The sequence below is a fragment of the Antedon bifida genome, chromosome 6 (assembly GCF_963402885.1).
Source record: "Antedon bifida chromosome 6, ecAntBifi1.1, whole genome shotgun sequence".
Taxonomy (NCBI): Eukaryota; Metazoa; Echinodermata; class Crinoidea; order Comatulida; family Antedonidae; genus Antedon; species Antedon bifida.
The window spans coordinates 5,161,411-5,175,589 of NC_136231.1; the positions used below are offsets into that span (position 1 = coordinate 5,161,411).

The 14,179-nt window shown below is 32.3% G+C and overlaps 2 protein-coding genes across 2 annotated transcripts; one reads left to right on the plus strand and one right to left on the minus strand.

Moving 5' to 3' along the window:
- Window positions 1-2: 2 nt before the first annotated feature.
- LOC144845056 (J domain-containing protein-like) lies at window positions 3-3,797 on the plus strand. Its single transcript, XM_078702185.1, has 5 exons — window positions 3-164; window positions 1,173-1,272; window positions 1,866-2,084; window positions 2,470-2,572; window positions 2,834-3,797. Exons 2-5 carry the CDS (start codon window positions 1,195-1,197, stop codon window positions 2,902-2,904), a joined length of 471 nt encoding a protein of 156 aa, XP_078558311.1. The 5' UTR covers window positions 3-164; window positions 1,173-1,194; the 3' UTR covers window positions 2,905-3,797.
- LOC144845055 (large ribosomal subunit protein uL1-like) lies at window positions 3,489-9,867 on the minus strand. The gene is made up of 8 exons (XM_078702184.1): window positions 9,796-9,867; window positions 7,352-7,472; window positions 6,512-6,737; window positions 6,143-6,223; window positions 5,630-5,813; window positions 5,267-5,370; window positions 4,808-4,889; window positions 3,489-4,356 (listed from the first exon to the last, which is right to left on the minus strand). Exons 2-8 carry the CDS (start codon window positions 7,468-7,470, stop codon window positions 4,256-4,258), a joined length of 897 nt encoding a protein of 298 aa, XP_078558310.1. The 5' UTR covers window positions 7,471-7,472; window positions 9,796-9,867; the 3' UTR covers window positions 3,489-4,255.
- Window positions 9,868-14,179: the final 4,312 nt, after the last annotated feature.

The following is a 14,179-nucleotide window of genomic DNA, read 5'->3' on the forward strand; positions in this document are numbered from 1 at the left end:
GGAGAGTGTAGTGTCAACAAAACTAGAGATACAAATAAGATCAGGAGAGCAGAATACCACATCTCAGAACACAGTAAAACACAAAAAGGATGGTTTTTGACATCCCAACTGATTACATGTGATATGCATCATCATCACACAATATTTAGAGCAGCAGAGAGAGGGTACTATTTATTATCCATTTATTATAGGCTACACACTGTAGGCTATATATAAATTATGAATTTTTTTTTTTTAAGAATATCATTTTTCTAGGGTAGGTACTGTATAAATAGCCTAATTAGGCTATATCTGGTCAAAACCACTCATATAGAGTCATACCAAATACTATAGTCAACTGTACTTGAATTTCGTCTAGGCTAGTCCTAGTGTCCTTAATTCAGTTAATATCGGTACAGGGCACCAAGAGATAGAAAACATTAATTGGCCGGACAGTATTGACGGTTCCAATAGTTCTCAAAAAAACATGACAAGATGATTAAACAAATCAGACTTTGAATAGGCCATTTTGCACTTTAAAAAAAGTTTGTATTCACTTATGTAGGAAAAAAAAAATTCATTTCATTATAAAAAGACTAAATATTAAATAAAATAAATTTCACCAAAATGTTATTGTCTGACTGAGACAATTTGGTGATTTTTTTGCTTTTACAGTTTCTTTAGGTTTTTTTTTTTTTTCGATCCAATTTTTGATAAAAGTAAATAACTATTATTAATGTGACATTAAAATGGCATACTCAACAAATTTATTTTTCAGGGGAAAATATATCTTTAAATAGATACAACAGTATAATTCACTGTTAAATAATCTCCCATTCTCTTCACTATATTTCTGTAAATACAGCAGAATAGCAGCAGTGGTGGATCCAGGATTTTGAAATAGGAGGGTGCATCTTTACTCCATGGAGAGTGGCGGGGCCTAAAAATGGTGAAATGAAGTGCTGAGTTTAATTTGATGTCCTATCTCCCTTATGCAATTTGCAGTGTTTTGACTAGGACTAGCACCAGTAATTTGATTGGTATTACTAAAATCGGTCATGGCTTGCTAAGCAGTATAAAATGACCCTCTTTGTACAATTTATAGGGTCATTAAATTCAAATTGTGAGGTGTGGCTTTATTCATCTGTAAATTATTTATTTTATAACTGTATTTTGCTGGTATCTTTCCTTAGAAACCACCTCTAACTGATTGGAATGGATGCCATTTTACAATATGATCCAAGTAAAGAAGAAACTTTATATGAAATACTTGGCTGTGACCAACTATCAACAGTGAGTTAGCATTTTGTCAATTACTATATTACAATTTCTAGCATGATTATATAACTTTACAGTATTCAGACCATATCAAGCTACTACTACTATTTACAGTATAACAATAATAATAATAATAATGTAAATGGTATATTTGCTAAAATGCCAGTTAAAATAAATACATTTTATGTATAATTTAATTACCCTAAAGTCTCTTTCCATATCATCGATCTATGGGGAGGTGCAGCCATTTTTGGTATGAACATTCAGGAATTCTGACCCCAGAAGTCAAAACAAATGTTAACAATACACAGTTCTTATGGTCCTTTCACACACCTCGACAATTAGAAAGTCAAAGCTTTGGATCCCGACCACGAACCCTAGCCTACAGTGTTTAGTTATTTGTTTTTGTATAAGATTGAACGAATGTTCTTTCATACCCTGAAAAAGGGTCGATAAAGAAATAAAGGAATCATTGTCATTGTCAATCACTTACTATTTTCACCCGGACTGCTTGCTCCCCTGGATAATGAAATATGTCCAAGAAAGTGGTAAAACCACACATCATTTTTTTTCTACTTACCTACTACAGTAACTGTTTCGTTATTAAGTTTGAACAGATAAATGTTGAATACAAGATTAGAGCATTAAAATATCATCCTGATAAAAATCCAGGAGATGCGACAGCTGCAGAGGAATTTAGCAAACTTCAGCAAGCACGAGATATTCTAGTCAACCCCAAAAAACGCAAGCAGTATGACACATGGCTTAATTCCGGATTGCATATACCGTATGCTGAATGGGCACGGATGAAGGAATCGGTAAAAACGGTGAGATTTACAATACATATAAACACCCTGTTCAATTATTGCATTGCCAATTCAAGAGCCTACACCACATTGAATTAATTGATACCACCATATATCATTTTCTTATAAACTAAATCAATTCATTAAAATATTGAAAGTTAAAAGCAATATTTACAAGCACCTTAAAATTATCTGATTAAAAGTTCATTTGGCTGCTTATAGCATAAACAATTTTTATTTAGTTATAGATATTCACTGTATTATTGTTATGCTTTTGTCTTTGGGATTAAGTTTTAGGCCTTAATACTCATGTGGCAGATGCAGATGACAAGGTAGACAAGGTAGACTCATGTGGCACATAATTTACATGTCATTCTAATCCTGTTTTCCTATTTTTGTTTTTCAGTCAATGCATTGGTCAGTAGTTACAACTGACCCTATGATTGAAAGTACAACTAAAGAGGATCAACCAGAAGATTTTGCTGATAAAATGAGTGTTAATGATCAAGGTATTGAATAGTATTTATTTGAGTGCCCATTCTGGGAGGTAGGGAAGAGCCATGGTGGGTTGGGCTCTTAGGTGTATATTTTGTTTTAGTCTGTGGGTTTAAAGTCCTCCTAGATTATCTTTTTGTATATACAGTAATTACAATCTACATCTTTTTTCTTTGTAATTTCTTTCTGTTTTTTCTCTTAGCGCTTTGGGACAATCTTTTGATTGTTTAAGCGCTTAGAAATCCAACAACATTAACATTACATTGGTTTTCTAGGTTCAGCTGCTGGGTGGAGAAGACAAACAAAGAATGATATTATCAAGAAATTCAGAAATTATGATATATAATCCTAAAATATGGAGTTGCTGCTTTTTAAAGATGAAACTCCTTTAGGATAATACACAGTGTAATCATTATCTGTCATACTTACTGTATTTTTGGTAGTTGAAAAATGGATGGCGATTACTTACTTGGCACAAGCTAGTCCAAACATTACAATAAATTCTTATCAGCCTCCCACTTCGCCAATTCATATCATTCTTTATACTCTAGACTTGCCCCAAGTCTTTTATTTTGTTGGCATTTTGATTTTTGTCTGGGAAATATCAAGCTAAAGTATTAACACAAGATACACCACGTGTGCCAAAATATTATCGTTTTACTAATATTGAAAAGTTGAAATTCAGTCATAAAATATTGATTAACCTATTGTTAACAAACTTTATAAGGCGAGTATTGCTTGAGAAAGAGATAATCTCTTAACATTCTAGTCTAGTCTGTGTACAACTAGTATACATACCACCACTAAAATAGACATAATCAAAGATTTCCAGAAATAGGAGTAAAGTAAAAAAAGGTAAATGCCCAATCTAGAATGTTCTGAAGTCATTCTGCCATTTTCAATGTATAACAGTAAACAATGTACAATAGATTGTATTATAATTTTATTTATTGTATGTAACTGTGGTGTATCAGTATATACACATTGTATATAATTATTATTGCCATATAAATAAAAGACAATTATATATAGACATACATTTTGTTTGAGCAGTGTAAATTATGAACAGGTAACCTTAGAAGTAGATGTGGACATCTTTTATTATAGCACTATTCACAAATTTGACTTGCAGTATTTTCCCCAGGGGTTTGTATGGGTCTGTGCTGTTTACGTAGACTCGCGGTCCTAAATAGTAAAACACATGTCATTTTACAGTTCAATACTTTGTCAAAAGAAACACTTTCAATGTCTGAGAGCATCTTGAGACCATATTCCTGTAGTATCTCTTAGGACAGTATTCAATAAAGCAATTTTTGATACATATCATTTCCAGGTAATAGTAAGCATTGAAAAGAATTAAAGAGACAACAGTCATCCACTCAAGCAAATGTAATTTTAGAGCAGTATACTTGAAATGTGAGTTAAGCTTGGTTCCCACTAGCGACGTAACGCAACGTAAGAAAATGCCCTTCCGATAATTGTGTTTGCCCCCGCCTGCGTGAAATCAAACCTGTGACTTTGCAGCACTGTTGCGTCGTCGGTTCCCACTTGTGATTATGCAATATGTCGTTGCTAGTGGGAACCACACTTTAGTGTATATAACAGAGGGTTGAACTTGTGCTTGTTGGCTTGTACAAATCACAACATTTCTAAAAGCTATAACAATAGTTTTTATTTCTGATGAACCACAATCCACACTATTTTTCTTCTTCGCATGAGCCAGGAACATATGATTCATATTTAAATTGATGACCATCTAATAAGAAAGCGCTGACTGTTGCTTTTCGAATTAAAGGACCTGAAAGAAAAAGGCAAATGAAACGATCAGAACTTGAACCACTCGTGATTATTTGTTTAAGACGTGGAAAAAAGTTATTTCAAGGATTATCATACATAACCTTATTGAGAGGTACAGTAGTGACCAAATAAGCAAGGTACAATGTGCATTTATATTTGTATCTATGAGTATGTACGTTTATTCATTATACAAATTTTTCTTACTCCACATCCATACACATGTGGTATCGAAAAGGCAATAAGTATACTTTAAAGGTTTTAAACTATTTGAATTAACCCAGGAAGGGGTTAGGAGGAGCAATGAAGTATCATTTGGAGGGATTGTGAGTAATGGGATAACAACATGACCAGAATTTGTACTGGGATGGTTTTAAATTGGAGTGGGTTAGGTATTTCTTTTAGTAGTAGATAATATGAATATCTCCCTGTAGTACAATTGGCTAGGAACTTACCAGCTGCCGGTGGTTTATGTGTACATACTGCTTCTATTAAACTGTTTACATTCTCTTCTATTTGTGTATTACTAAGACTTAACTGAAATGGAAAAAAAAAAGGTTGAGACTTTTCAGTCAGTGTTACTGTTAGATAATGTTGATTTTCGCTTTTAAAGATCTAAGAAATTATTCAATTTAAAGATAATCACACCCATTTTTAGGCTCGATTTTCATCCTATTTGAGGAGATGCAGGATTTGGCAGGAGGGGTGCCAGAGAGAGGGGCAAGGTTTCCAGACCAGCCTTCTAAAGTATACTCGGTCCAATAAGGTAGTAGTAACTTCCGATTAATACCACTCTAACACAATTAAATACCCTCAAAAGATTACAGGAGAGTTTATGACAGTGTTTTTGATTGACCTCTGTGACATGCCAACAATAAGATATCTGCATCGAAGTTTCCAAAAGAATTGTTTACCTTCCCTACAGCTACATTAACATGTGGAATATTTGTTTGTACTTTATAAGCAATTCCATTTAAATACAAAGCAAGCATCTTCTTCATGTCAACACCGACAGAACCTTTTACAATGTAAAATATAAATGTGTAAATATTGTGATTCATAACAGTGGTAAAAATTAGCAATTAACAAAAGTTAGTTTCATTACAGTATACTGCAAGATTTATCATATTCAACATTCAACAAATATTCACAAGAAAATATTATTAATTGATGTGTTAAAACTACTGTAACTTTTACTGTAAAAACCGAGAACAAATTTCTACAGAGATTGGATTTTCAAATATCATCAGTTTCATCAATTTCATACATTGTCTCACCTCTTTTTGAGCTTGGAAACGTTTTCCTAAGTTTTTTCTTTAATGGCAACAGACCTGCCATCATGGATGGACTTGCTACTATGTAGTCATAATCAGTAAACTCATCATTCAGTATTTGATTTATCAAGGCTTCATCACCTATCATGTGAGCACCGCAATTCATCGCTTCAGTCACCTGATCACCCTGTAAATTAATAGTTAATGTTGACGGGTTCAAATTACTTTTTTTTTAATATTTAGGCAAATTGCCGAGTTCACTATCCTTCTTAAATCATCCTGTTCAAAGGAAACAATATCACTACACAAGACACTCTACATACACAAAGTCTTAAGCTCTGCCTACACTATCAAACTAGTTTGACAAAAAAAGTGTGATGTGCCCAAATATGGTAGCAATATGCTCAAACATGGTAGTGATATGACATCATCATACACATCACATTTTTTTGTCACATAAAGTTTGATAGTGTAGACAGGGCTGTTGTTTTATGGATTAAGAAAAGTATACTGTACCTCCGCAAAGCAAATCACTTTATTAGATGCTTTAAATTTATGCGGTATTGCAGCCATACCTATAAATGGCTCTACTTGTTTCTGCAAGATAAAATCATAAATATTATTATACAAATGTTTAGGATTTGAATGGTGAAAATGATTTTTTTTTAATGTTTTGTATTCGTTGAATGGTGAAGAATATTGTTTATGCGTTGAAAAAGACTGCTCTAGAGCAGTCAATCTTTCGACTTTATGAAATATTCTCCATCATCCAACTAATAAACATTCTGTATTTGTATAAAACTGTACATTTATCTGAACTAACATTAACATTCCATAGAAAATAGTGAAAACAAGAATTTATATCTTAAATTGTTGTATACAAACCTTTTTTAATGGTATAGTCAAGTCAAGAAGCAAACTCAAATTAACAGTTCTGTCACTGTAAATTTCTGGTTTTCGACAATATGCCCATTTATCTTGCGCCCTTAAATCATCAAGACATTCACTGATATGCCGAATTTTTGGTGGATAGCGATCAATACGATAAACATCATCCACAGGTTCCCATCCATCAAAACCCTTAGGAACATCCTGAAGATCTGCACTTGCTCTGAAGGGGAAAACAAATATTCAAATGAATATAGTAGTATTCTAATCACATAAGTTGTATTTACCACAAAATATAACCCCTGAAAAATATTTGCATCCGGTTTTATGGATATATATGTTTAAAATGTCTTTATGTTAAACCACATTTGCGACGTATATATATATATAATATTGGTTTAAAGACATTTTACTGTATATAAACATAATCTAATAATCGGAAATTCTAATGTGTTTGATACGGGATGTGCACAGTAAGTAGCCAGGTACAATATCTTTCGTTAATGTTAGACATTAAACACCACAATTGCATAGTACATGTGCTACACAAATGAAAGATACGGCACAGTAGGTCTTCATGACAAATTCATTACAAAAATGTGCACAACAAGGTGTAGATTTAGCTACAACCAAACCTGTGGCAGCAAGGGCAAGAGGAAAACAATAAATATGGGGTCCTCCTCAAAATGAGCCTTTCTTTGGCTGGAGTAACTCTGCCGCACTCTGCATCCGGGAGTGAGCCCCACCCACTTCTTTATCTAAATGAAAATTTGTAATAGATTACTAATTTTTATTCACAGAACGAAAGCATCATAATAAAATCTAAACAAATCTTACATATTTGTAAATGGTCGGCATAACATTCTCATACACAATGGTTTGCAGTGGGTTTTTTCTGTAGTAATTTTAATCGCTCTGAGCAGGCACTCAAGGTATCTTGCTTTTGCCAAGACCATTTCTAGGTTTAAGAATACAACATTTGATGATTATTGTAACAGTAAAAGTTCATAAAGTTCAGTTATTATACCTGCGAGTTAATCAAAAGGTTACAGGTAGCCTATAGTTATTGCGCTACTCTACAATCAACTGCTTTCCATGCACCTGCAGATGATTGCAAAAATGTCTACTATATGGAATGCACTGTTCAATTTAGTATTAAAAAAAATAATAGATGTTTTGTGAATTTCAATTTTAAAAAGTAGGACAAAAAGTCAGGATGTTTTTTATTTACTCTAACAATAAAAAATAACACTTTTCAACCTTTTGATATCATTTTTAATGACGTCATTATAATTTGTTTTAAAATGCAGAGTGTTAAAAACAATATTTTTAAAATTCAAATTGGATAATTTTTATAAAAATAAAACACGGATTAATTTCAAATGCAAAATTTATGGATTCATTTCAAAATGTTTATCAAATGTTTCCTGAAAACCCGGATGTTTAGCTTAATGTTTGACGTCATTCTAAGAATTATTTATAAATTAAAATATAAGACATTGTAAAATTAGAAATGTAAACCGGATTTAACTGAGTAATGATGTGTTTATTAATAATATAACATGTACTGTATAATATATGAGAACATTTCCATTTGAGCTGATCCCCCTTTCATATTTTGTAAAGCATGTTATTTTAAGTAAAAAACTATATAGTTTTTGATCTATTTTATCAGCCTTTTGGTATTGAATCAAGAATGATTATATAAACATAGAATTTACTTATTTACAGTTAAATTTTTACTAAAAATGCGAGGTTAATTTTGATAAATTTTTTGTTAATGTTCTTGCTCACTCTGATCTTATGGTAGGCCTAAGCAGCCAAGCAACATGCACCTGCACTTCAGGGCCATGCGAAAACAGAGCTTTACTGGTTTACGAAAATGACTTTTTTTAAATTTATTTATTCGTTTTCATTATCATATTTGTAAGGTACATATGTCAGTTTTAGTTACTGTTAGTTAAAACATGCACATTTAGTTTAAAAAAAGTTCAATGATCAGCAAGAATTTTGTTATTATGTATTGTAACAATTATGTAATGAATAAGATGACCTTTAAAAATCTCAATAAGAAATAAATTATAGAAATAATGAGATCGTAGAAGGCCAAACATGATTTACAATTGACATCCTGCATTACACAATATATGGCTGTATTAACAGTTGAATTTTTAAAAAATGCATTAAAAAAATTTTAAAAGGGAAGGTAGAATTAAAAATGGTACATGCAGTACTGTAATAGGGTCCCACTAAAACCTGCACAGAGCGCCCAGAACCCCAGAGAGCGCCTGAAAGGTCCAGTGACGCCCGCATAGTGATAACCACCCAGATACAGATATGTTTTTGTTAAACTCCAAGGCATGATAGGCCTACGTCCTTTCTCAAATAAGTTAATTGGATCAGGCAGTTCCAGTTTTAGATGGGCCTATTTCTTATTTTTATAATTGATGGCAAATAATGATGGTATGACTGTAATAAATGAATGTATTGTAATAAAGTAATAAAATGATTTGAACATGTGCAGTTTGTATTTTTAAACTGATGATAAGTTTAATATAAAAAAAATATACAGTATACACAATCGAATCATCTAGGTCAGCGATCTAGGATTAGATATTTACCAGGCTGTAATCCCATACCAGGGCCGAGCAAACACAATATTTGAACAAGAATGAATTCAGGATTGTTAATTAATAAAAATGGTCTTTAAAAAGTTATAATTTAGTCACGTAATCCTCGGCGGTCTTGGGCATTTTTGTTATTACCCTGTGCAGCCTGGGCGCAATGATCTAGGCCTAATAAGAACTTTACCTATCTAGGCTAGTAGAAGGCCTAGGCCTACTACTACTACTACTAGCTAGCCTAGATAGTAGCCTACTAGTGCTACTACACTAGGCCTAACTAAAGACTACTTGGCTAGTAACTAGGCCTAGTTCCTAGTAGGACCCTAATAGTTAGGCCTACGAGGCTAGGCCCCAGTCTAGTTACGTATAAAACAATGCAATGGCGTTAGTCCCGCGCCGAATCGTCCCACCCAGGGCCAAATCGTCCCAGGGCCGGCCGAATAATCGTCTCAAACAAAGAGCCGAATCGTCCCGCTACCAAAATTACCCTATTATGCCTAGCCTACTAGGCCTAGCTAGGCCTATGCATTTATACCTAGGCCTAGGCTATGTCGACATGAGACAAACCCTTCAACTACTAAAATGCGGAAAAAACATATATATATATATATAATTATACTGTAGTATATATAAAAGAAAGAAAATAATCAAAGTTACTTTTTTTGTTTATTTTAGACTTCGTCTCGCATGTGTGTGTTTTTATGTGGATGATGCCTGTTTACATTGTGTGTCGTGTCGTGCGCCACCTACAGTCGTCAAACAAGATATTAAAGCTGCATTCACACTTGTTCTGTTTCACGGAACGGAAAGACGGTGCCGTGTTGTTAGATATGGAAAAAATCATTCAATTTGATATAGGATACATAAAAAAGAAATTCTAATGAATGCCGCATAGAATAGAATGGATTACAATAATTGACAAAATGTGTTTAATTCACCATTCTTAGAGATACGCGCGAACAACTCACTCGTCTCTCTGTGGATGGAGTCAATTTTTACAGAGAGAAATAATATAAGCTTCTCACAACCCGGTTTATTGATTTTAATTTTGAATAACCGTGGTTTTTGTTAAAAACGATCAGCACCTGTCTTAATGGTATTTATCATTCTTAATTGATTGGTTTGCAGGAATTACCGTTTACCGTTTACCTTTCATATTTATTTTTGAAAACCAAAAATGTTCAAACGGTATTGAATCTATAGTAGATCATCAGTCTCTAGCATTCATGATGTATATCATAATTTTCAATCATTCATAAAGTAGGCCCGTGGCGTTGCATATGTATAATTATTTGATTGGTTTCTTTCAGAAAGATATACAAATCCATCTACAGCCACAGTGGCTCGATCCAGTAAACAGAGAAACGGAGCGGATTAAGATATCGACCTGTCGCCATATAATCCATTTCGTGTATATCAGGAAAGTCTCTGCTATAAACTCTCGTTAAAGTGATCTATATTTCACATTTTTAGTTATAATATTTGCCGTATAAAATCTCTTTTTCGTGAAAAATACAAGTAAATATACTGTTGTGCATTAAACGAAAATAGATGGGATAGAGTTCTGGGATTATATGACTCGACCATGATGTTAAGTTAGGCCTAGGCGTACAAATCGGCTTAGTTATCAGTAAACAAAATAAATACCGTTTAGTAAGATCAAAGTAAGCCTAACCATCACTTAACAATAAAGCACATACAATATAATTTCAAAGGGAAATAATTTTCGAGAATGACTTTCCTTTTCCATTCTAACAAGTCTTCTCCGAGTCCTTAAAACTGGAGGTAGGCCTAGTAATATAGGTGGTAGGTAGAGATGTTCTTTCATCTTCACCACCAGTTGCTGCTGTGGACAAAGAAGTCTACTGTGAGCAGCACAGAGAGAACAGACCAGAAGAAGGTCAGTGCGCAATTCAGTTCAGTTATAAAGTAGGCCCTAAAAATTAGTCATTTATTATTGTAAAGTCCTATGTTAATGAACGTTATAAATAAAATATTGAATAACATGAGTTAATATATATACCATACTTATGTATATTTCCTATACTAATTAGTTAGGCCTAATGATGAATATTTATTATGTGCATCTGCTCCAAAAGGCATTTTGAAAGAGATTTGTCACTCGATATCCATTTTTAAAAAGACATTAGCTATTAACTTTTTTTTATATATAAAAACATATCCGACAATAATGAAAACACATTAGATAAATATTTCGCCTCGTTTATTACATTTATCATATCACAAACAATACCAACTTGTATACATAGTCATAAACACCACAAAATGTGGCCATGGAGGTATAAAAATAACTCCATGATGTGACGTTACGGAAGTGTATATTGATACACATTTTACAAAGAATATACATATCAAAGAATTATTACATTTTGTATAAAATTTACAATGTAAACTACAATAAGATGATTTTCATTCATCTTGTTTGGCATCAAACAATGTTGATGATGAAATGTGATATATATTACATAATTTCATATATTATCATATTATTAATTATTTCAGGGCAACATTTTCATGATCCATGGTTGCCTTGATTTAGGCCTATTTTTATTCTTTGCATGAATTGGAATCAAATAAATATCAATCAATCAATCAATAACTTAAGCTCTCTCTATACTATCAACATAGTTTGACAACAAAAGTTTGATGTGCCCAAATATGGTAAGGGCACAAACAAATTGTTGTCACATAAAGTTTGATAGTGTAGACAGAGCTTACGATTTGGTGAGGTGTTATTTGTCATTTATAGTATTTGATTATTATCTATTTTCAATATTTTATTAAATAATAATATTTAAACTGTAATTAGATTAGATTTTTTTACTTTTAAACATATTGTTGTTATGATAGCTCATCTTGGAGCTTTATAACTGTAAGCCCTTGTTCTTAGATATGTCGACATCCATTCATAGTAACACATCCAATCAAACGCAAATTATCCTACAAATATCTTAATCTCTAAGATTGTATTTTTATTCATTATTATTTATTATGTTGATCCGTGGATAAAATACAGTTTAACTTAAAAGTTCAACTGAAACGCTTAAATAATATGAAATATGGTATGGTATAGCACAATAAATATGCAATACTATGATTTTAAAATAAACTTGACAATAATTATATGTAACTATCATACACAGTGGAAAGTTGAGAATATCGATCTTGGATTATAATAATCTTTTGAAGCTATACCCCTCTTTAGGATACGCTATTATTAGGCAACCTGCGAATGTGGCATATTTAGTAGGCTCAGGTCTTACTTACTTATTGTAATTTTGGCGGACAGGTAATATGTTGTGTGAAGCAGTAGTATTCGCTTACGAGAGAGCATGTCCAGTGTAACCTATGAACTTACGTTAAATATTAACAACCATTGCAAACTCAATGAATTATTTGTGTTAAATGACATCATATATTGTATGCATACTAATATCATATTCTATTAAAGCATAAGCTTACAAAATTCATTGATGAATTGTTTACATTAGCAATATATACATATTACAGAAGCATATATTTTATATATTATTTACAATATTATGCGTCAAAATGTCTAGTCCATGCAGCGACTCCTTTTCAGTCATAGTCAGTACCAGTTGTTCAACCTTTGATGCCTTCCTGAAATATTCATGGTATTAAAAACAAGTTCCAAAACTTTTATTGTGTAGGGCTTGCATCTTCTCAGTTTAATCACTTGGCATAACTAATCGTCTTAAATTGAGTTAGGGCAATTATGCCAGCATGTAAATTAAGCACATTGGTCTAAATTATCAAAATAAACTCTTTATGTATTTCATTGGATTATGCTAAGCACCGGTATCAGGAAATCATTTTCATTTTGGCAAATAATGTTTAATTTTAATCTGTGCCTTTGATTATTATCTGATAATGAGAACAAATGGAACTTGCATTCTTTTGACTTATTTGCCTGGTTAAATTTTATTTATACATAGTGGCCTCTTGCCTATTCATAATTTATTTGTTTACTTTTGATTATTTTTCACCAATCATTATTACTTTATTTTATTATTATTTATAATTTAAAAATGTTTCAGATGTTTTCAGTTTAAATATTTATTAGAAACATTAATTTTGAGTGATTTGATTTTCCTATTCGTTTTTTTATGATGTCAAACATGTAAACTACGTCCAGCCAGAGTGTCCAGTAAACGGTCAACTGTGTCCAAGTTCGTAAAATGAAATCATAAAGACAGATCAGTCGTCGGTAGCCGTCAAAGAATGTATTTTCTTCAAAAACATGGAAAATAAAATCAACCTTTGAATAGGTCATTTTGTAGTTTTAACAGTTATTCACTTTTTCCAGAAACAAAATAATGGTTTTACTTATTTAAAAAAAATACTAAAATAACAGTTGAATACTGTGGATTTCATTATTCAACCAACCATGATTTAACCCAAACACATGGCTTCCGGTTGACTGTTTTATTCTTTAAATTACGGTTTTATCAGGAAAATTGGGTTTTTTTTCGATCCAATTTTTTGGTCAAAGTGAATAATCGACATTAAAAATTCCTCCACTTTATGTATTGTAATCAGGAGGGGTTTTCTTTTAGAAAATCATTTCTGTAAAAAAAATCAGATTGGAATATATTTAAAACGGAACTAGCCATCTTAGAATGAATTGTTGTTATGATAGAGACACTGGCGGTAATTTAAACAAGGCCAACAGCCATAAGTCGCGTCCTCTCAGAAAAAAATGAACTTTCCAAAAGTAATGTACTTTAAAACTTTTCTGTACATCAAAACAGTTCAAAAAGTACAGAAAAGCGATAAAACGCATAGTGATACCGGACCGACAGACAGATCGACAGATCGACAGACCGACCGACCGACATAGTGAACTATAGAGTCGCGTCCACGCGACTAAAAATACCATAGAGTATTAGGCTTATGGGCCTAAACAAATTATTCTAGTATTCAAGAATACTGTCATAATTAAAGTGATTCTATGTGATTAGTGTCCCTGTTCAAGATGTTTCACAACGTTTATTTTTTG

Excerpts from the sequence above, each read along its gene's own strand:
- LOC144845056 (XM_078702185.1), top strand. The coding sequence starts at position 1,195 with ATGGATGCCATTTTACAATATGATCCAAGTAAAGAAGAAACTTTATAT. Across the intron at positions 1,273-1,865 it reads GCTGTGACCAACTATCAACA|TTTGAACAGATAAATGTTGA; the intron begins GTGAGTTAGCAT and ends TTCGTTATTAAG. Across the intron at positions 2,085-2,469 it reads TGAAGGAATCGGTAAAAACG|TCAATGCATTGGTCAGTAGT; the intron begins GTGAGATTTACA and ends TTTGTTTTTCAG.
- LOC144845055 (XM_078702184.1), bottom strand. The coding sequence starts at position 7,470 with ATGGTCTTGGCAAAAGCAAGATACCTTGAGTGCCTGCTCAGAGCGATT. Across the intron at positions 6,224-6,511 it reads TGACTATACCATTAAAAAAG|AAACAAGTAGAGCCATTTAT; the intron begins GTTTGTATACAA and ends TTTATCTTGCAG. Across the intron at positions 4,357-4,807 it reads ACATAAACCACCGGCAGCTG|GTCCTTTAATTCGAAAAGCA; the intron begins GTAAGTTCCTAG and ends TTTTTCTTTCAG.